The sequence below is a fragment of the Cetorhinus maximus genome, chromosome 12 (genome assembly GCF_964194155.1).
Source record: "Cetorhinus maximus chromosome 12, sCetMax3.hap1.1, whole genome shotgun sequence".
Classification (NCBI taxonomy): domain Eukaryota; kingdom Metazoa; phylum Chordata; class Chondrichthyes; order Lamniformes; family Cetorhinidae; genus Cetorhinus; species Cetorhinus maximus.
In genome coordinates this window covers 27,191,622-27,213,457 of record NC_135890.1, presented here as the reverse complement: position 1 = coordinate 27,213,457, position 21,836 = coordinate 27,191,622, and the positions used below count along the sequence as shown (strand labels likewise).

General features: G+C 41.2%; 1 protein-coding gene across 3 annotated transcripts in view; it reads right to left on the bottom strand.

Moving 5' to 3' along the window:
- Positions 1-21,836, bottom strand: part of LOC144687327 (protein PHTF2) — a 120,232-nt gene that overhangs the window by 79,639 nt on the left and 18,757 nt on the right. For 2 of the 3 annotated variants that reach the window (XM_078553283.1, XM_078553284.1), the window contains exon 2: positions 9,442-9,520. In XM_078553283.1, coding sequence (XP_078409409.1) covers positions 9,442-9,486 — 45 coding nt within the window. In that variant the 5' untranslated portion in view covers positions 9,487-9,520. Of the gene's footprint in view, positions 1-389; positions 421-9,441; positions 9,521-21,836 lie in introns of all 3 variants that reach the window. The other variant, XM_078553285.1, reaches the window with a different exon arrangement.

The following is a 21,836-nucleotide window of genomic DNA, read 5'->3' as shown; positions in this document are numbered from 1 at the left end:
ATCACTTAAAAAGGAATAGGATACGCATTTGAGGAGGAGGAATATATAAACAGATCAGTCAGAAGTTGGGGTTGCAGTTAGAGAAACGAGCTTGCAGGAAAGCACACCAGCCCCAGGTAAGGAGGAATCAAATGGTCTCCTGTACCTTAATGTCTATAATTCTACAAAAAATTTCCTTTATTGCACCCAAATTTGTAGAAAGGTTTAGAACTATAGATGCTGAGCTGAGTTCAGGACAACGAGTCACCTTACAAGAAGCGTCCCAAACACCAAGTCCAATAACCTTTGTGCAATCTCTCTGGTTTAATTCAATTGGTCCCACCTGGTGTTGGCATGCAAAGCACAATACAGATCAGCTCTGACTGAGGCTCCCAGATCAGAGTTATTACCTGCACACAGAACTGGAATTCAAAGCAGAATCTAAAGAAAAAGAGATGGGATCATCAAGAGATGTGACATCAACTGGGGAACTTGACTGTGCCTCATGCAGTGCAGGGGGATTCCAGCTATCATGTATGATGAATATCAGCTGTTTATAGGATTACTAGCAATCAATTACAGATAGAATACTGGGGACTAAGTCTATTTATGTAGTTGATTGTAATAGATGATCACTTAGTTATTGTATAACTGTTAATTATGAGGGGAATTTCAGGGAGTTACTAGTGAAATCAAAGTCCCCCTCCCACCACCCCGCTTATTCCCTCCCTATGAATACTTCCCCACTTCAGTGTCTCCTTTTCCCACCCTTGGGTTCTTCTTTGCCTGTTCGCAAGTTGCCTCCTGGTTGTCAAGAGTTACTTGCACAATAACTGCTGGTACAAAACCTTTAGCAAATATATTTAACTACAAGGTCTCAAGGTAAATGTGATATTATTTGCAGATGTCACGTAATCAAACCTCCAAGAATTCAGCCAATGTTGGAAACCCTAATGCTGACTGGTCTGATGTGTATTTCCAGCATTTACTAATTTTATTCAGACATGAAGACTGCTCCAGAAATGATTAATTACATCATTAAATTATCTAGACGGGAGAGTCAGTACATGTGAATTCTTTTAGAGCTTTGAAATAGATGGGCCAGAAGAACTGAAGCAGGGCCCATAAAGCTGATAAAAGCAAAATACTGCAGTTGCTGGAAATCTGAAATAAAAACAGAAAATGCTGGTAAAACTCCATATGAACTTGAAACATTAACTCTGTTTTTCTCTTCACAGATGCTGCCAGACCTGCTGAGTTTTACCAGTATTTTCTGTTTTTATTTCACATTTCCAGCATCTGCAGTATTTTGCTTTTATCAGCTTTATGGGCCCTGCTTCAGTTCTTCAGGTTCATTTATATCAAAGCTCTAAAAGAATTCACATGTACTGACTCTCCCGTCTAGATAATTTAATGATGTAATTAATCATTTCTGGAGCAGTCTTCATGTCTGAATAAAATTAGTAGATGCTGGTCTGGCAACATCTGTGAAGAGAGGAACAGAGTTAACGTTTCGAGTCCATATGGGGTTTTACCAGCATTTTCTGTTTTTAATCCCATAAAGCAGATTTGTGTCGAATAACAATCTTCTGTTAGACATGTACATGACAAGAAAAGTTATCAAAAATGATCTCTCTCAAACTGTCAAGCCAAGGAAGGACTTCTTGAAGGTCAATTTGTTCAGGTGGGTGGGGGAATAGTACTTGAAACAATGAATGAAGGGCTTGTGCACATGATTTTAACCCTATCAGCCACATTGGACTTTACCATGATGCTCCAGTTACTTCAGCAGATGATAACTATAATTGTTCAGCAGAGAAAAGTAGTTATTTACAATAGCAGTCAATTAACAAAGCACTCATGAAATAACTGACAGATATAGCCCTGGAGCAAAAATGTCAGATTCTGATTCAGCGGGCCTAACTTCAATATAAATTCTACCTTGAATTTGAACTCAGCCACCCTCTTTGGATAATAATAGGTTTATAGTGTGTACGTAATGCTTTTTGGCAGAGTGAAAACAAACATGGTGAGGGAATAAATTATTTAAGAAACTAAGTCAGCAGAAAACAACTTCTGTTAAAACAGGACAGTAACTGGTTTGAACAATGAACATTTGATGAAACAGCAATTTATGTTCTCAGTTTGCTAAAGAATGCTTGAACATAAGGCGTGACAGCTGTACAGTGATTGTAATCTGCTCCTAGATGAGCTCTGTAGAATCATGTTGAAGCTGATTAGAGCCTCTAATGGTTAGAGAAAAAAAATCAGCATTTGAAAAAGTTCTAGACAGTTTCCTGAGAGGAGCTGTTCCAATAGGCCAGAAATCTATACATGGTGTCGGAACTGGAATACAAATGGAAAGTTTGGAACTCACATCATTTGAGATCAGATGCAAAGGTCTTATGAGTGCAGAAAATGGAAAAATAATTTGCAATACAACTGCAAGAGACGTGGAAATAAGTTTAGGCCAGCAATTTATTGTATGCAATAGATATGTATAATAGATTTACATATATTGAAGAAAAAGGGAATTGAACCTAAAGTATGCATGAGGAATATTTTATAGCTCAGAAGAACATTACGTACAAAAGACATGAGTTTGATCCTAAATTTCAAGCTCAATGAGAAAGTATTGATCACCACGTAATATCCGTGCAAACAATCCAAATCTTGTGAATACAGATTCCTCGCAAGTCTCACGGGGACAAAGTCGTAATTAGGAAATATTAATCGGTGTGTAGATGAGGGCATTTGACATAGTCTACTTGGACTTCAGCAAGGCTTTTGATAAGGTCCCGCATGGGAGACGAAGGTAAGAGCCCATGGAATCCAAGGCAATTTGACAAATTGGATCCAAAATTGGCTGAGTGGCAGGAAGCAGAGGGTGATGGTCGAGGGGTGTTTTTGTGACTGGATGCCTGTGTCCAGTGGGGTTCCACAAGGATCAGTGTTGGGTCCCTTGCTGTTTGTGGTATATATAAACGATTTAGACTTCAATGGAGGAGGGTTTATCAGTAAGTTCGTGGATGACATGAAAATTGGTGGGGTGGTAAATAGTGAGGAGGATAGCTTTAGATTACAGGAGGATATAGGCGGACTGGTCAGATGGACTGATCAGTGGCAAATAGAATTTAATCCAGATAAGTGTGAGGTGATGCACTTGGGTAGGACAACCAAGGCACGGGAATACACGATGAATGGTAGGACCCTGGGAAGTACTGAAGATCAGAGAAACCTTGGTGTGCATGTCCACCTGTCCTTTAAGGTAGCAGGGCAGGTAGATGAGGTGGTTAAGTAGGCATATGGGGTACTTGCCTTTATTAGCCGAGACATATAACATAAGAGCAGGGAGGTTATGCTGGAATTGTATAAAACGCTGGTTAGCCCACAGCTAGAGTATTGTGTGCTGTTCTGGAATCCGCATTATAGGAAGGATGTGATTGCACTAGAGAGAGTGCAGAGGAGATTTACCAGGATGTTGCCTGGGCTGAAGAATTTTAGTTATGAGGAGAGATTGGTTAGACTGGGGTTATTTTCCCTGGAACAGAGGAGATTGAGGGGGGACATGACTGAGGTGTATAAAATTATGAGAGGCATAGATAGGGTAGACAGGAAGGGACTTTTCCCCTTGGTGGAGGGATCAATAACCAGGGGGCATAGGTTTAAGGTAAGGGGCAGGAGGTTTAGAGGGGATGTAAGGAAGAATTTTTTCACCCAGAGGATGGTGGGAATCTGGAACTCACTGCCTGAAAGGGTGGTAGAGGCAGAAACCCTCATAACATTTAAGAAGTATTTGGATGTGCACTTGCGATGTCATGGCATACAAGGCTATGGGCCTAGTGCTGCAAAATAGGATTAGAATGGTTAGGTACTTGTTTGACCGGCACAGACTCGATGGGACGAAGGGCCTTTTTCTGCACTGTAGACCTCCATGACTCTATCCTGCTTCACCTTCTCCCGAGGTCCACACCATCGTAGGTGACAGAATCAAGCCAGCTCAGTTCACTCCGGGCAACTTCAAGAACCAGCTTAAAGCACTGGACACAGCAAAGGCTGCGGGTCCTCACAACATCGCAGCTCTGGTAAAGGACCGTGCGCTTCAACTGCTCCCTCTTCAGGTGGCTCCACTAAATCAAGGACACCAGCAGCTGTGGCAACTTGAAAGATTTCCCAGGTATGTTCTATCCATAATAAAACTGAATAAATCTAACCTGGCCAATTAGGGTCTTGTCAGCTTCGTCCAATTATCAATAAAGTGATAGAAATCATCATGAAAACCACAATCAAGCGACACCTGCTTACCACTAACCTTCTCACCAATACTCAGCTCATGTTCCCCAAGTACCAGTCAACTTCTTTCGAGTTATCAACAGTCACAGATTGCAACTCTTTTGAGTACAATCACAGTTCTTGGTTTCCGGGAGTGGGACATGAACCCACAACCCTCTGATTCAAAGGCGAGGGTGCTATGAACCTCATCAAAGCCTTCATTTAGATATGTATAAATGATTGCCAGAGAACAGACAATAGTAGATACCCTCAAAATCCAGGCAGCATTTGGCTGAGTTGGCATCAAGGAGTCCTAGAAAAATTGAGGTCAATATAGGTCGAAGATAAATCCCGCCAGTGGTTGAGCACATATCTGACATAAAGGAAGATGTCTTGTGCTGGTCAGATGCCCAACCCATCTTCAGCTGCTTCATCATTGTGCATCCCTTAGCCCTAGGTCAGGAGTGAGGCTGCTTGCTCAGTGTTCAGCTCCATTCAAAAGTAGGAATTCAACAATATTCACGTTGGGGCTGACAAGTGACAGGCAGTAACCATCTCAAAATAAGAGGGAACCCCCCACAGCTTCTTTTTCCTTCAATGGCACCACCATCATTAAGTCCCCAAACATTAATATCCTGGGAATCACCACTGCTGAAGTATAACAGTGGTTTCAACGTAATGGCTACAAGAGCAAGGCAGAGGTTGAGAATCTTATGATGAATGACTAATTTCCTGACCTTTCAAAGCTCTTCCACCATCTACAAAGCTTGCCGGCAGTGTGATAAAATACTCACTACCCACCTGGATGGATTCAGGCACAGCACTAAGGAAGCTTAATACATCCAGGACAGAGTAGTTCACTTGATTGATGGAATTATCCATCTGAAGAATAAAACAATCTTTGGTGGTACGGCAATCGATTTTTCTTCTTCATTCCAGCATGGAATGGAGGTTGACAAAACCACCGAGAAGGAAGGACAAAAGCAAAACAAAGTGCTCCTATTAAGATGAAAAGGAAGCCTAAATAGAGGCAGACATGCTGAAACTAAGAGGCTGACCATCCTTAGAAAATAATTCTAAGCAACCTTATTAATGATAGAGTTTGTTTTTTCCAGGTAACATCTTTGCAGACAGACACCACCCTAAGTTTCATCAACAAAATAGATACAGATTCCAGACTGCCCTCTTAATCCAAGCTGTGACAATAACAACTTATACTGATATAGCGCCTTTAATGTAATAAAATGTCCCAAGGTGAAACCCACTGGGTAGATTTAAACTGTTCTTTCAAAGTGACCTGATGGTTAAAAATATTACATATTGATCACAAAATTGCCTCTTCGCACTATGTACCTACTCTAAACAAATCCATGACTCCATTGAAATAACCACTGAGTGATAATTGTATTAAGGTATGTGATCCTTTATTCAACTTGTTTTGTCTGACAAATTTCAGAATCTCAATACATATCATATGTAAAAATATAAAATCTGTCATAAGATATAACAGTTTAATATAGTTCTAAAGAGAATCTTACATTTATTCATGAAGTAATTTCGCAATGGGAAAGCACCTACACTTGCCAGTGCATAGGCTTTAAAAAAAAAGATCTATCCCAGTACAGAGGTAGGGACAGGGACAAATTCACCCATGATAAAAGCAAAATACTGCGGATGCTGGAAATCTAGAACAAAAACAATAACAAAAATACCTGGAAAAACTCAGCAGGTCTGACAGCATCTGCGGAGAGGGATACAGTTGACGTTTCAAGTCCGTATGACCCTTCATCAGAACTAAGACATATAGAAATGAGATGAAATATAAGCTGGTAGAGGCGGGGTGGGTGGGACAGGTAGAGCTCGACAGGGCCCTCAACCGTGTCCGGCCCATCTCCCGCACATCCGCCCTCACACCTTCCTCTCCCTCCCCCTCCCAGAACCATGATTGAGTCCCCCTTGTCCTCACTTATCATCCCATCAGCCTCCGCGTTCAAAGGATCATCCTCCGCTATTTCCGCCAACTCCAGCATGATGCCACCACCAAACACATCTTCCCATCACCCACCCTGGCGGCTTTCCGCAGGGATCGTTACCTCCGGGACACCCTGGTCCACTTCTCCATCACTCCCTACGCCTCAACCCCCTCCCACGGCACCTTCCCATGCAACTGCAGAAGGTGCAACACCTGCCCCTTTACTTCCCCCCTCCTCACCATCCAAGGGCCCAAACACTCCTTTCAAGTGATGCAGCGCTTCACTTGCACTTCCCTCAATTTAGTCTACTCCATTCGCTGCTCCCAATGCGGTGTCCTCTACATTAGAGAGACCAAACGCAGACTGGGTGACCGCTTTGTGGAACACCTTCAGTCTGTCCGCAAGCATGACCCAGACCTCCCTGTTGCTTGCCATTTCAACACACCACCCTGCTCTCATGCCCACATGTCCGTCCTTGGCCTGCTGCAATGTTCCAGTGAAGCTCAACGCAAACTGGAGGAACAGGACCTCATCTTCCGACTAGGCACTTTACAGCCTTCCGGACTTAATATTGAGTTCAACAATTTCAGATCATGAACTCTCTCCTCCATCCCCACCCCCTTTCCGATCCCCCTTTTTCCACTAATTTAAAAAAAAAGTTTAACAAATATATTTTTCTTATCCCTCCTATTTTTAAATTTATTTCAATCTATTGTTTCTTCTCCATCTTTTAGCCCATTTCAATCCCTTCCCCCCACCCCACCCCCACTAGGGCCATCTGCCACTTGCTCGTCCTGCTTTCTACCCTTAATGTCCCCATTAGCACATCCTTTAGATAATATCACCACCGTCAACACCCCTTTGCCCTTTTGTCTATGACATCTTTGGCAATCTCTTCTTGGCCTCCACCTATCACTGGCCATCTATCGAACTCTACCTGTCCCACCCACCCCCCTCTACCAGCTTATATTTCATCTCATTTCTATATGTCTTAGTTCTGATGAAGGGTCATACGGACTTGAAACGTCAGATTCACCCATGTCCTGGCTGACAGGCTAATAGGACACTTATCCATGCCAATACTTTCACACAAAATGAGTGCCTGGTATCAACCAAAAATTGTGTGTTCTGTCAAAGCTTACAAAAAGAGTTTAAAACATACAGTGGTTGACAAGTTACTGCAAGCCCAATTACCTCAAGGATAGAATGCGTCATAATATTCCTCATTCATTTGTGCACACTGAAGGTATGTGGTAAATATTCTAAGGAGTTATTTTCTGGCATTGTAAATGGGTGAAATAGAATTACCAAGATAAAAGGCACATCATACACCAATAAAATGATTTGGCTATTTATTTATGTCACACTTTAGAACTTTATTCAAGTACTAGTCAAACAATAAGCATTAATAAAAAGGTATGAGACAGTGAAGTAAATTGTGAAATTAGATCTATGGGAGGTAATAAAAAGTTCTTCCACAGATAACATCATGATATCAGATTATGTACAGCAAGCTACAGGGACTGCAAGCACAAGTCAGAACTACTGATTAACTTCGACTGTGGTGTACAATCAAGTCATAGAAAACCAAAGCTCACAGGTTCAATTCCCCAGCCAAGTCAAGTTAACTGAAGCAATAGTTGAGGATTCTGCCTCTATGGCTGTGGGCCGAGAAAAATCTGGCAACATCCTCAAGTCTGATTGTTATCTAGTGACCATTCTGGGAAGTGTACATGTTTTAGCAATGTCTGAATTGGGCTTCGCTGTAATGTTTTAAACATGTCCCCCAGTTATAGTCTCCCCCAAGAGGAAACATCTTCCCAATATCCACCCTATCAAGTCCTCTCAGAATCTTATATGTTTCAGCAAGATTACCTCATCAGATGTCCTGTATAGCTGGATAGCCTATTGACATTTACAGTGTAATCACTTGGATAAGGTTGTACAGAGCTACCTGCAATTCAGGAGCTAGATATTATCTACGTAACAACAATTCTACACATAACTTTGTTCAGTAACTAATTCATTAGATGTGAAATGTTTTGGAACAGATGCGATGAACACAAGTTATTTTCCGCATACTCCATGAGAAGTAATTACTGTAATCATTACAGAACTGCCTGATTGGACCTACAATTTTATTTACTTTTAAGTGCACATCTAAAACAATCACTCTGAAAACAGGTTGCCTCCAAACATATTTAAATTGCTCAGTTACACGAATAAAAAATTTGTTGATTTATTTTTGCAGGTGGCTGATTAATATTTGAATGTAGCAAGGATGTACTGGGATGACAAAAATTACTCAGCTAAGACTGGAAAATAGCTCTCAGAATATCTGCACTCATTGTCTAACTTGGTCAATTTAATTGATACCAACATCACTGAGTAAACATGCTTCAAGTAGATCCCAGTGCTTGACATGCACTCTCCTCAGTACAACTCCAACAACTAAAACTTGCATTTATACAACATCTTTAACATCATAATGCATTCCAAGGCACTACATTGGAAGTTATATTGCCAAACAATGAAATAGACTGCACTTACAGCAGGCCCTGGAAATATGATTAATTTTGTATTCTCTTTGGGTACGTGCTTACAATCCATAGTCCATGCATGTAGATTTAGCAGCTAGTTTGAAGAAATAGCATTGAAAAGAAGAGATAATCTCTGACCATAATCTTATTTCAAACGAAACTACAGCTGCTACTCTAAAGATTGTCAGAACAGCAGCGCAAATTACTTAACACTGCAGTTCATAGTTTGATTATTTTTAATCAGACAAAATGCTGCACGCTGCTTACTTGATCAATCAGCAGTGCTGCTGGTTATGATCAGGAGGCAAAACCGATGAAAAATACAAACAAGCAGCTGAAAAGTCAATCTAAATGCCAAAATGTTACACAAATATATGAACATCACATGTCTAAAGCGCCAATTTTTCTTCCATATAAGGCAGGTAAAAGGAATTGTGATATAGATTAGCCATGGTCTAATTGAATGATGGAATAAGCTCAAGGAGCTGAATGGCCTGTTCATGTTCCAAAAACTCTAATTGCTTTTCAGTTACTGTAGGCCAGAGTATTGTACAACAAATACATTAGAAATGTGGAACAGAGCCTAACCTTTGTATCAGCTCCTCTCAGGAGTATGTATAAATAATGCCATACATGAAGATCAAACATCAAGACAAAAATTGAAATACTTTACTTACCTTTTTTTGATACCACACTATAGCATCCGTCACTTTAGACGCCATTTATCTCTCTCAATCACACATTGGGCATTTTAAGCTGAAAGAAGAGAGAAAAAAAGATCAGCGCCACTTGCAAGTTGTTTAAGTAGTGGTAAAGGCAAGTGTGCTGGTGCTGTGCTTACGTTACACCCAACCTCATTATTAATTTAGTAAGATATTTTGCAGTGACTTGTTGCTATAACAACTGAAAGTTGCTACACTAGAACTGCACTGTCTACATATTTTTGCACACTATAGACATTCCACCCACCCATCTGTTGTCTCTTCAAATTGACTCAGCTCCCTTATTATTTGGCATATTTACAATCTAGTACAGAACAACATTTTGGGTGACTAAGAGTAAGACGATATATGCAATTTCCCTTATTGTTTGAGGACCTCCTTCCACCTCAGATTAGTCTTTTCCAAACTTTCCATCAAGGAAATCCCTACAAATAAAAACAAACTTATGTGCAGAATATAAAAAAAAATTGCTATATATGCAAAATTTATAGCACACAGTAACTTGTTAAACTAACAAATTAAAAAACAAATTACAGAAAAACACAGCTGCGGGGGTTGATACATCCATCCTAAACCTCACGGACCTCTTGTGTACGCTTCCAAACCCAATCTACATTTTGTGGACTTTCAGAGCTAAAAATACTTCCACAGCTGCAATCAACTTCAAATTAGTAAACGGTACTACCGAATAGTCCTTTTTCCAACCATAATTTCTACAAATTTATCAAATAAAGGTACTACACCACAACTAATGAAATAAATTAGATTCATTAGCATCTTGCTACAATACACTGGAAGTTTATATGGCACACCTTCCTATATGTATAGGAAGATCACATCATTGTATTTTTGTCATACCTGGATGTTAAATTTATGCTGGTAAAAGTTTCAAAAGTACCATGTATTTAAATAGCACCTTCAATGTAATAAAACGTTCCACAGGAGTGTTATCAAACAAAAATTGATACCGAGGCACATGAATATATTACAACAGATGACGAGAAGCTTGTCAGAGGCAGGTTTTAAAGGGCTTCTTCAAAGAAGGAGAGGCTTAAGAAATGAAACTCCAGAACTTAGGGCCTCGGCAGCTGAAGGCATGACTGCCATTGGTAGAGCAATTAAAATCAGGAATGCACAAGAGGGCAGAATTGGAGGGGAAGAGATATTTCGTAGGCTTGTAAGGTTAGAGGAGGTTACAGAGATGGAGAGGGACGAGGCCATGGAGGGATTTGAAAACAAGGATGAGATTTCTTTTTACAAACAAAGAGGTATTGCTGAGTCAGCGAGCACAGGCTTGATGGGTGAACAGGACTTGATGTGAGTTAGGATACAGGCAGAATTTTGGATGATCTCAAGTTTATCGAGGATGGAATATGGGAGGCCCTCCAGGAGAGAGTTGGAATGGATTAAAGGTAGAAAAGGCACGGATGAGGGTTTCAGCAGCAGATAAACCTCGGCGGGGTGGAGTCAAGCAATGTTACGGGGGTGGATGTAAGCTGTTTTAGCGATGGTTTGAATCTGGCCAGGATCAAATACAATACCAAAGATGCAAACAGTCTGGTTCAGCCTCAAACAATTCCCAGGGAGGGGGATGGGGTCGGTGACTAAGGAACAGAGTTTGTGGTGGGGAACAAAAACAATGACTTCGGTCTTCCAAATATTTTGTTTCAGGAAATTTCTGCTCGTCTGGCACTGGATGTCAGAAAAGCAGTTTGACAATTTAGAATCAGTGGAAGGTTGAGAAATGATGTGGTGAAGTATAGCTGGGTGCCGTCAGTTTACATGTGGAACCAAATATTGCATTTTTGGATGTCACCGGGGTGGCAGGGAGGAGGGGGGCACCATGTAGATGCAAAACAGGAGGGGACCAAGGTTAGATCCTTGGGAGACTCCTGGTTTTGGCTATTGGTTTTCTGGTTTTGGAGCCAAACAGAGCCAAATCAAGTAGTGAAATTGTGTGCCAACAGAACAAACTACTCACTGTTAAGAGAGAAATGCAGTGGAAGAAATTCCTTACATGTAGTAGAGGCCAAGATGACCACATGCCTGCACGGGTCCTCTGCGGCACCAAGTCCTTTAAGAGTCACTAACCATTAATTTTTTGCATAGATTCTCCCAATTCAATACAAAAACTCAGACAGAAAATCCACGAAACTAGTGCAGAAGCAGCATCAATACTGTCCTTACTGGAATCAATTTTCTTTAAGGAACTGATGTTTAATACAAAAAGTATTAAAATCCAAATAATTATCACTTTCTTAAACTGCAGCCAATTTTCCACCATCTACAGTCCCCCAAACAATCAGAGGAAGATAGAAGAGTAAATTTTCTGAGAAGTAATAGTGGGGAATTTCAACTACATTAATATTAATTAGGACAGAATTAGAATGAAAGGTATTGAGGGAGCAGAATTGCTAAGATGCATTCAGGAGAACTTTTTTAAACCAGTATGCAGCAAGCCCAACAAGAGAGGCAGCATTCTTTCATGAATGTGGGTGGCACTGGCAAGGCCAGCATTTGCTGCCCATCCCTAATTGCCTTTGAGAACATGGTGGTTAGCTGCCCTCTTGAACTGCTGTGAAGCAAGTGGAAAGGGTATCAGCTGGGGAGAGCTTTGGTGGAAGTGATCATAATTCAGTTAGATTCAGGATAGATATGGAAAAGGACAAACGTAGACCAAGAATAAAAGTTTGCAATTGGGGAAAAGCTAATTTTACTAAGCTGAGATGTGATTTAGCTAAAACAAAAACAAAAACTGCTGGAAAAACTCAACACGTCTGACAGCATCTGTGGAGAGAAGGATAGAGTTAACATTGAGTGTCCAGGTGACTCTTCTTCAGAACTTTTTGTTTCAGATTTCCAGCAAATACAGTATATTGCTTTTATCTTGTGATTTAGCTAAAGTGGGCTGGAAACAGCTACTTGAAAGTAAATCAGTGCCAGATCCATTGTAGGTAGTCAAGAAGAATTAGTGAGGGAGTGAGAGTTCAGAGCAATTATGTTTCCTTAAAGGAAAAGGGTTGGACAAACAAATCCAGAGTCCCCAACTGTTAGGGGACTTAAAGGAGAGGATAAAAAAGGGAAGCTTATGACAGATACAGAGGCCTCAATACTGCAGAAAACCAAGTAGAGAGGCAAAATTAAGGAGATTAGGAAAGCAAAGAGAGGGCATGAAAAAAGTATTCACAAGAAAAATCAAGGAAAAACGAAAGATATTTATTCTAAATACATAAAGAGCAGGAAGATAACCAAGCAAAGAGTAGGAGCTATTAGGAACCATAAGGGTAACCTGGGTGTGGAGGCGGAGGACGCTGATATGGTTCTCAATGAATACTTTGGGCTGCATTTTATGTGCCCCCACCGGGCATTTTTCCGGCTGGAGATCATGTAAAATAGGGTGGCTGCCCACCTTACCACCCACCCCCAAGCTCAGCCCCATAATTCGGGGGTAAAGATGAGCAGCCCGTCATATTCAAATAGTTAATCAAGGGTCAATTAGGCTTGTTGCCAAGCCGACTGACCCTGATAATATGCTGCCCATGCCATAAAACGTTTGACATGGGCAGCCAGGCGGGAGCGGGCAGCCTGGTTTCTTAAATGCACCCTTCAAAGCAGGAAGGAAGGGGGTGGGTGGAGGAGGAGTGGGGTCCAATCTTTGGGGGCTGTCCTTTGCTGATTTGTGGGGGGGTGTGGGGATGACTTCCCCTCAGATCAAACCTCCCCTTTCTTCCTAACCCCCCCACAGCCTTAAACCCAACCACTCCCCAACCCCTCCCTGCCCAAGACCCCGGACTTACTGGTTCCGTGGAAGTTACACCTCTTCTTGCAGTCCTGGCAGTGGCCATTAACACGCACTTGGTGTTGCCAGGACCGAATTGGATTTGCCACTAGCTCCAGAGGGGCAGAAGTCCCACACTGGGTTGTTGAGTCCGTCTGCAGCAGGTTATGGTTGCAGGGCAGGCCAGTGAGGAGCAGGTCGGCTCCATGCCAACTTTACTTCTTTTTGGGGGGGACGGACGACGACAAGCTGTTGTCGTTACCTCCCCCTGTAAAATCCCCTACTTTGTATCTGTTTTCACAAAAGAGAATGACAATGCAGAAATTGCAATCAGGAAGGAGGAGTGTAAAATATTAGATGAAATTAGCCTAGTGAGAGAGGAAACATAAAGGGGCTTAACATCTTTGAAAAAGTGATGAAATGTATCCTAGGTTGTTAAGGGAAGCAAAAAATTAAAAAGAGTTCTATTATTTTCTAATCCGCTCTGGGTCTCACGGGTGTGGTGTCAAAGGACTGGAGGACAGCTAACATTGTACCATTGTTTAAAAAGGGAGAAAAGGATAGATTGAGTAAGTACAGGCCAGTTAGCCTAGCCTTGGTGATGGGAAAATTATTGGAAAAAATTCTGAGGGACACGGATTAATCAAAGACAGCATAATTCTTTTTTAAGGGAAAATCGCATCTGATTAACATGATTGGATTTTTTGAGGAGGTAACATGGAGGGTTGATGAGCATAATGTATCTAATGTAATCTGTAAGGATTTGAGCAAGGCTTTTGATAAGGTACCCTGTGGCAGACTGGTCACGTAAGTAAAAGCCCATGGGATCCAAGTCAAAGTGCTAAGTTGGACCCAAAATTCGCTCAGAGGCAGGAAGCAAAGGCTAATAATCAATGGGAGTTTTTGTGACTGGAAGGCTGTTACCAATGGGGTTCTGCAGGGCTCACTACCATGTACTTTGCTTTTTATAAAAGCAAAAAACTGCGGATGCTGGAAATCCAAAACAAAAACAAAAATACCTGGAAAAACTCAGCAGGTCTGACAGCATCTGCAGAGAGGAACACAGTTAACGTTTCGAGTCCATATGACTCTTCAACAGAACTAAGGAAAAATAGAAGAGGTGAAATATAAGCTGGTTTTATGGTGTGTACAATGACTTGGACTTGAATGTAGGTGATATGATTAAGAATTTTGCAGACAATATAAAAATTGGCCGTGTGGCTGATAATGAAGGAGATATCAACGGACTGGTTAGATGGGCGAAACAGTGGGAGAATTCTGAGAAGTGTAGAGGAACAAAGGGAACTCAGAGTGCATGTCCAGAGATTCCCTGAAGTGCCTGGGATAGTTAGATAAGTGGTCATGAAGGCATACAGAATAAATATAGACTATAAGGGCAGGGAGGTTATGCTGGAATTGTATGAAACACTAGTTCGGCCGCAGCTGGAGTACTGTATGCAGTTCAGTTCACTGCACCGTAGGAAAGATGTGATTGCAGTAGAGAGGGCGCAGAGGAGATTTACAATGATGTTACTTAGACTGGAGAATTTAACTGTGAGGAAAGGTTGAATTGGCTAGAGCTGTTTTCTTTGGCACAGAGGTGGCTGAGGGAAATACCTAAACAAAGTATATAAAATTATGAGGGGTCTAGATATAGCGGATAGGAAGGCCCTATTTTCCTTGATTGAGGGATGCATAACGTGGGGGCATAGATTTCGAGTAAGATGAGGGAAATTTGGGGGGGGGGAGAATGAGGGGGGAAAATATTTTCACCAAGAGGGTTCTAGGGATCTGGAAATCACTCCCTAAAGAGTGGTAGAGGTAGATACTGTAATAACATTTTTAAAATATCTGAATATCCACTTGAAATGCTTTGATCTATTAGGCTATGGACCAAGAGCTGGAAAGAAGGATTAGGCTGGTTGGCTACTTGCCAGCCAGTGCGGACATGATGGGCTGGAATGGTCTCCTTCCATGCTGTAAAGTTCTTTGATTCTATGTTTCGACAGATTTCACTTTTCCACTTTTACAAACAACTGGGCTTGTTTTTTTTAAAAAAGTAGTATCATGTTCGGTGCCCAACCTGTTTTCAATTAAAAGCAGTGCATCAACATTATTATTATTATTCAGTGAGCCTCGTGGAAAGTTAGTTTACTCAAACATTATCCACTGATACGGAATTTTTTAGTCTGTTATTTGCTGTGCAGCCAATAATCCGACAGTAGATTTAGAATTAGCATACAAGGCAAATTGCTTTCACCTTTCCACACAGTAAACAATTGTCTCACATGCACACAGACACACACTATATTGTTTATGTGGCAGTCAGTGTTAAATTGCCCAAGTTTTGGGAACTGATTTTGAAATGCAGGGCTGAACTTTCAGGGCTCCCCAAAGGCAAGAACGGAGGCGGGGTGGGAGGCTGAAAAATATTGCTGGCAGGCAGCATGTCAATTACAAGGCACCAACCCTGATGCTGGCAATAATCACTAAGGACAGGGGAGAGCAGGACAGAATTCCCACTCTCCTCCCAATTGTGAGCAATTAAACAAGTTAACAAACTATTAAGAACATGCTGAAGGGGGAAGCTGTAATATTTAAAGGGCTGCACAAGTTTTGGAAGTTGTGAGTTTTTAAACAGCTATGGGGAGCCAGTCATGTTTGTCCCAAGGCATCACCCCAGCCCCCTGAGAGTCAGCAGGGCAAAGTGGTATTTGGTAGCTAAGCACTCTTAGCATGCGTTGTGGGGAGAGTGGGCACCCAGCAATTGGGCATTAAATGGGGACATCAATCCCCTGCATCATAAAAGCAGAAGAGCAGAGGGTGAGGCTACCAATTTCAATAGGAAAGCTGCAGCTGGTATTGAGGGCACATCTGTCAGATTTTGAGCCCAGGGTTGAAGGAAGCCAAGCTCTCCATTGGAGGAGTGGAACCCAGAGTATCAGGAGGGCATGGGAAAGAAAAGGGCAGGAAGGTAATGGAGGCCATACCCTTAATACAGGATCTACTGCTGAAACCAAAGCTACCTGGAGATGATCAAGATCAAGTGCTGCAGGAGACTATGGCTCTCCAGGCAAATAGCCACTGACATCTGCGCCCACATCACTGAAGACCTTGGAGCACTAGTCTCTATGTCCTACCAGTAGCCATCCAAAGTCACTGTGGCTTTGAACTTCTTTACTTCTAGCTCCTTCTAAGGGTCAGCTGTGTACCTTAGCAGTATTTCACAAACTGATGCACACCACTGCATCTCACTAGTAAGCCCCTTTGTCATAGCAAGACAGCACATTCAGTTGATGACAGACACAGCCTCGCAGGGAAAGAGGTAATTGGGGTCCGCCTCCTTCGCTGGATTCCCCCAGGTGAAGGAAATCATGAGTGCACCCATGTGGCCATCAAGATACCCAGCAGCCAGCCAAGGAGGTCTATCAGCAAGAAGGGCTTCCACTCCCTCAACATCCAACTGGTCTGCCACCACAAGAGCTTCCACCTTGTATGAACAACAGCTCTCATCGTATACCTTTTAAAGTGTTCAAGGTACATGCATGCATTAATTTTCACCTTGCATGAATATGATTGATATTTTTGTCTTTTTTGCACCATGTTTCCATTCTTGTGAAAAAAAATTCACCCATCCATTTTACCTTGAGAATAAAATGTTGATTTTCAATTTAAGGTTATACAGCAGATAAGGTAAAGTACATTGTCTAAATAGAAGAAAGCATACAACGGAATACAAAATAAATGTTTCTTTATGGGATTTCCATTTTAATTCCACCACAGCCCTCACCCCACACTGTCCCCGCCCAACCCCCACCACTTTCCCATCCCCAACAGGTTTGATTTGGCCCTTTTACTGCTTTATACTTAATTCTTGTTCCGTGGAATTTTTGCCCTGGCTATATTTTAACCAATGTAGCAATGTACCCTTCAGCAAAATTTTGTTGGAAAAATGAGAGTCGAAGACATTTGAGAGACCTGATAATTCAAAATGAGTTTAACTAGAAATTCCATTTGTTACTTTGACACAGGGATTGAAAGTACACCTTAAAAGGAAAGCACTGGTGACAATGATCACAAAGAATAAACAGCATTTAATTACAGCAGCTAGCATTTATATCATGCCTTTAAACACAGACAAATAATATGGCAAGAAATAGCATAATCAAAATAAAATTGACACCAAACTCAAGGAGACGACATTAGAAGAATTAATCATATCTTGGTCAAAGAACTGTGCTTTAAGGAAGGCCTTGAAAGGAGAGGGGGATAGTGAAGGAATTCCAGAGTAGGTCCACAGTAGGCACAGCCAGCAATAGTGGGACAAGAGGAGTTGGGGGGGGTTTCAAAACAGGCCAGAGTCAGAGGAAAAGGAACGTTGGGGGAGAGAAGTTGCAGAACTCAAGGACATTAGAGAGGTAGGGAGGTGAAAGAACATGAAGGGTTTCAATATGGAGATAGGAATTTCAACATTTAATGTATTCACAGACTGGGAGCCAAAGTAAGTCAGCGAGGACAGGCGTAATGGGTGAACATAACTTGGTGTGTGATAGGATACGGGTTTGAGCATTTGGGATGAGCTGAAGCCAGCAGAAGCCAAGCAAATTATCAATGGGATATTCAAGTCTGGATATGAGGAAGGCATGCATGGTTGTGGGCCTCAGTAGCAGATGAACCGAGATTGGGAAACATTAATTTAGGTTAGGGACGTGGAAGTGAACTTTCTTAGTGAAAAGGAGGTTATGGGGCCAGAAGCATAATTTGGGATTGTGCAGGACACCCGGGTTCAATCCGAGACACTAGCCACACATCACAGAGGCAGCAAAAATGGTCAAGATAAGTGGTGGGGTGTAGAGTTGAGTGCCATCAATGTACATATGGAATTGGGGAGCCAGTTTTTTTGCGAGTATGTAACAATACATTAGGTACTAGCCACATGTAGCCAAATGTAATTTTGATTAGTACATTCAAAAAAGAGTAATGGATACTGTCCTTGGTTGTATGATCTCAAGATTCATATTTTCAGTGTTTGATTGCGTACTCTAAGCTTTTTGTACATTTGTTGGTAGAAAGAAAAGAAAAAGCAGAAGGAAAGAAGCACCAGAATGCTACATGCAAGAGAAAGATGAAGAAAAAGCAGGAGTACTTGTGAGAAAGAGATGGTGTGCAACTTCCAGATGGACATTGTGCTGGGAAGATGGGGGCAAGAGAAAGGGGTTGAGGGCAAGATAAAGACCGCAATATACAGAAAGCGCAAGAATGAGACAATGAAGGAGCAAGCATGCAAGGCAGAGCTGTGTGCAACAGAATCCAGAGAGAAAAGTAAAGTGAGTGAGTGAGATACAGAAAGTGCATGCAGGAGAAAGCGAGAGATTATCATGTACAAGAAAGATAAAGTAAGAAAGGGAATCCATGAACATATATATATATATATATATATATATATATGCAAGAGTGAGGATGGCCGTGAGAGATGTAAAATGAGAGAGAGAAACTATAAATCAAAAAGAAATGGAAAGAATGAACAAACTAACTTGTGTGTATGATCAGTCAAGAAAATAAAATGGCATTGCTATGGCATTAGGTCATGCAATTCCACATCACAATCATCTCGATTATTCTACCATTATTCACCAAACCACCCAATTGTGTTTAGCATAAGCCCAACCAATAATAGTATAAAAATCTGAAAATGTAACATTTCAAGACAAGGCAACTTCTGTATACAAGTTCACAAAACCAATATCTTCATCTTACATTGTATTAATAAAGCATTAAACTGCAATCTTGGCCCTCACTTTCAATCATTCATGCTTCTATATTTAGGACACAGAATATTCAACATCTATGTTACAGTACTGTCTCCCCACAAAAAAAAATAAGTTTCAAAAATATATATTTTCTATTTTAAGAGCTGTCATTTAATACATCAACAGCCTTTTTTGGCACAGGATAATATTTCTCTGCCTGCTACTCTAAGTGTCAACTTTCTGAAGTTTTAAAAAATGTTTTTGTGGATTAGCAGTTTCTTATACTCGAGTGAAAGATTCTTTTAAAGGACAGAACTATATTAAGGATAAATTATGGGCGATATATCTCAAACACATCCATGCAATGATCCAGAATGGTGTATTCCTGTCATTCTCATTTAGGTTGGAGAACCAGGTTGGCAAGCACTGAAAAATTCTCTATGGAAAAAAAATGAACATAAATAAAATGTCAGCAAAGAAAGGGAACTATTTTCAGAAAAATTCAATTTTCCATATTTGTCCTGGCTCACCCTCTGTTCAAAACAAAATAAATCCCTTTGAGGTCTACAGAAGCTCCTACCAAATAATTCTCCTTAAGGAAATGTTTCCTTGCAGGAGAAGGAGGTCGTTATAAAATCCACCCAAGGGTTACAAAAACCTTAACCCTTACATGCAATAGTTCACTCTATTGTTCTTTGAATGTTAGTACTTAAGAAACTAATAGCAACTTAAAGGCAATTAAATGTGCAACATCACAAACATTAACAAAATTGCAGGTAACTTCATATCTATGGACAGTAAACATCTCTCAATTACTATTTCTATGTAGGTATCAATCACATTTTAAGTCTGTTGATGCATCAATATACACAGTCAAAGAGCCAGCAGCAAACAGTAACTGCTGAAATCCACCAAAGTGAAATCCTGGCCACATCTGCCCATCCTAGTCTACAAAATACATTCTGATGTCCTGCTACTGAATGTAGGGAAACAGTGGAGAAATCTTTGGCAAAAACAAAAATACCTGGAAAAACTTAGCATGTCTGACAGCATCTGCGGAGAGGAACACAGATAACGTTTCGAGTCCATATGACTCTTCAACAGAACTAAGGAAAAATAGAAAAGAGGTGAAACATAAGCTGGTTTTGTGGGGGGGGGGGGGGTGTGCGGGTGCGCGGTGGGACAGGTAGAGCTAGATAGAGGGCCAGTGATAGGTGGAAATAACCACATTGCAGCAGGCCAAGGACGGACATGTGGGCATGAGAGCAGGGTGGAGTGTTGAAATGGCAAGCAACAGGGAGGTCTGGGTCAGACCGAAGGTGTTCCGCAAAGCGGTCACCCAGTCTGCGTTTGGTCTCTCCAATGTAGAGGAAACCGCATTGGGAGCAGCGAATGCAATAGAATAAGTTGAGGGAAGTACAAGTGAAATGGAGAGACCAAACGCAGACTGGGTGACCGCATTGTTCCAGTGAAGCTCAACGCAAACTGGAGGAACAGCACCTCATCTTCCGACTAGGCACTTTACAGCCTTCCGGACTGAATATTGAGTTCAACAATTTTAGATCATGAACTCTCTCCTCCATCCCCACCCCCTTTCCGATCTCCCTTTTTCCCAATAATTTATATAGATTTTTCTTTTCCCACCTACTTCCATTATTTTTAAGTGTATTTCCATCCATTGTTTTATCTCTACCTTTTAACCTATTTCAATCCCTTTCCCCCACTCCACCCCCACTAGGACTATCTGTACTTTGCTCGTCCTGCGTTCTACCCTTAATGTCACCTATTATCACATTCCTTAGATAATATCACCACCTTCAACACCTCTCTGTCCTTTTGTCTATGACATCTCTTGGTTATCTCCACCTATCACTGGCCCTCTACCCAGCTCTACCTGTTCCACCCCCCCGCCACCCCCCTTAAACCAGCTTATATTTCACCTCTTTTCTGTTTTTCCTTAGTTCTGTTGAAGAGTCATACGGACTCGAAACATTAACTGTGTTCCTCTCCCAAGATGCTGTCCGACCTGCTGAGTTTTTCCAGGTATTTTTGTTTTTGTTTTGGATTTCCAGCATCCGCAGTTTTTTGCTTTTATCTTAGTGAGAAATCTTTGGCTTAGATTGAACTGACCTTCAGGCTAAGGACTGAGCAAGCAGACCTCAACAGAGATTAAAAGCAATTTTTTTTTAAAATCCAGTATTTTCCTAGATTTGCTAAAGTTCACTTTTTTCTAGTAGAAATATTTCAGCTCTTCCACCTGCCATTGACAAGATGAGGATAACGATCAGTGCTGGGAATACTGTATATAGGAGAGCATAAAGTCTCAAGTACAAAAGTAAAAAATATTAGATTTATGTCTTTAAAAAGGTATTTTCTGAACATCTTACTTCCCACAGAATTCTTGGAAACGTTCCTATAAAACAAATGAATTTAACCTGTTGATCCCGGCAGCGTTCAGCGCAAAACTTCTGCTCAAGAATAAACTAATCAAAAAATTGAAAAATATTGTGCACTTTGTTTTTTTTGTTGCAAGAACTCCCATGTGTCTGGCTGTTCTTTTACAACAAGCTGTTATTCTTTTACAAGCTATTACAACAATTTGCATTTATATAGCACCTTTAACACAGTAAACTGTCCCAAGGCACTTCGCAGGTGCATTATCAAACAAAATTTGACACTGAGCCAGATAGGGAGATGATAGCAATGATGACCAAAAGCTTGGTCAAAGAGGTAGGTTTTAAGGAGAGTCTTAAAAAGAAGAAAGATAGGAAGTGAGGCAGAGAGATTTAGGGAGATAATTCCAGGGTTTAGGGCTTTGGCAG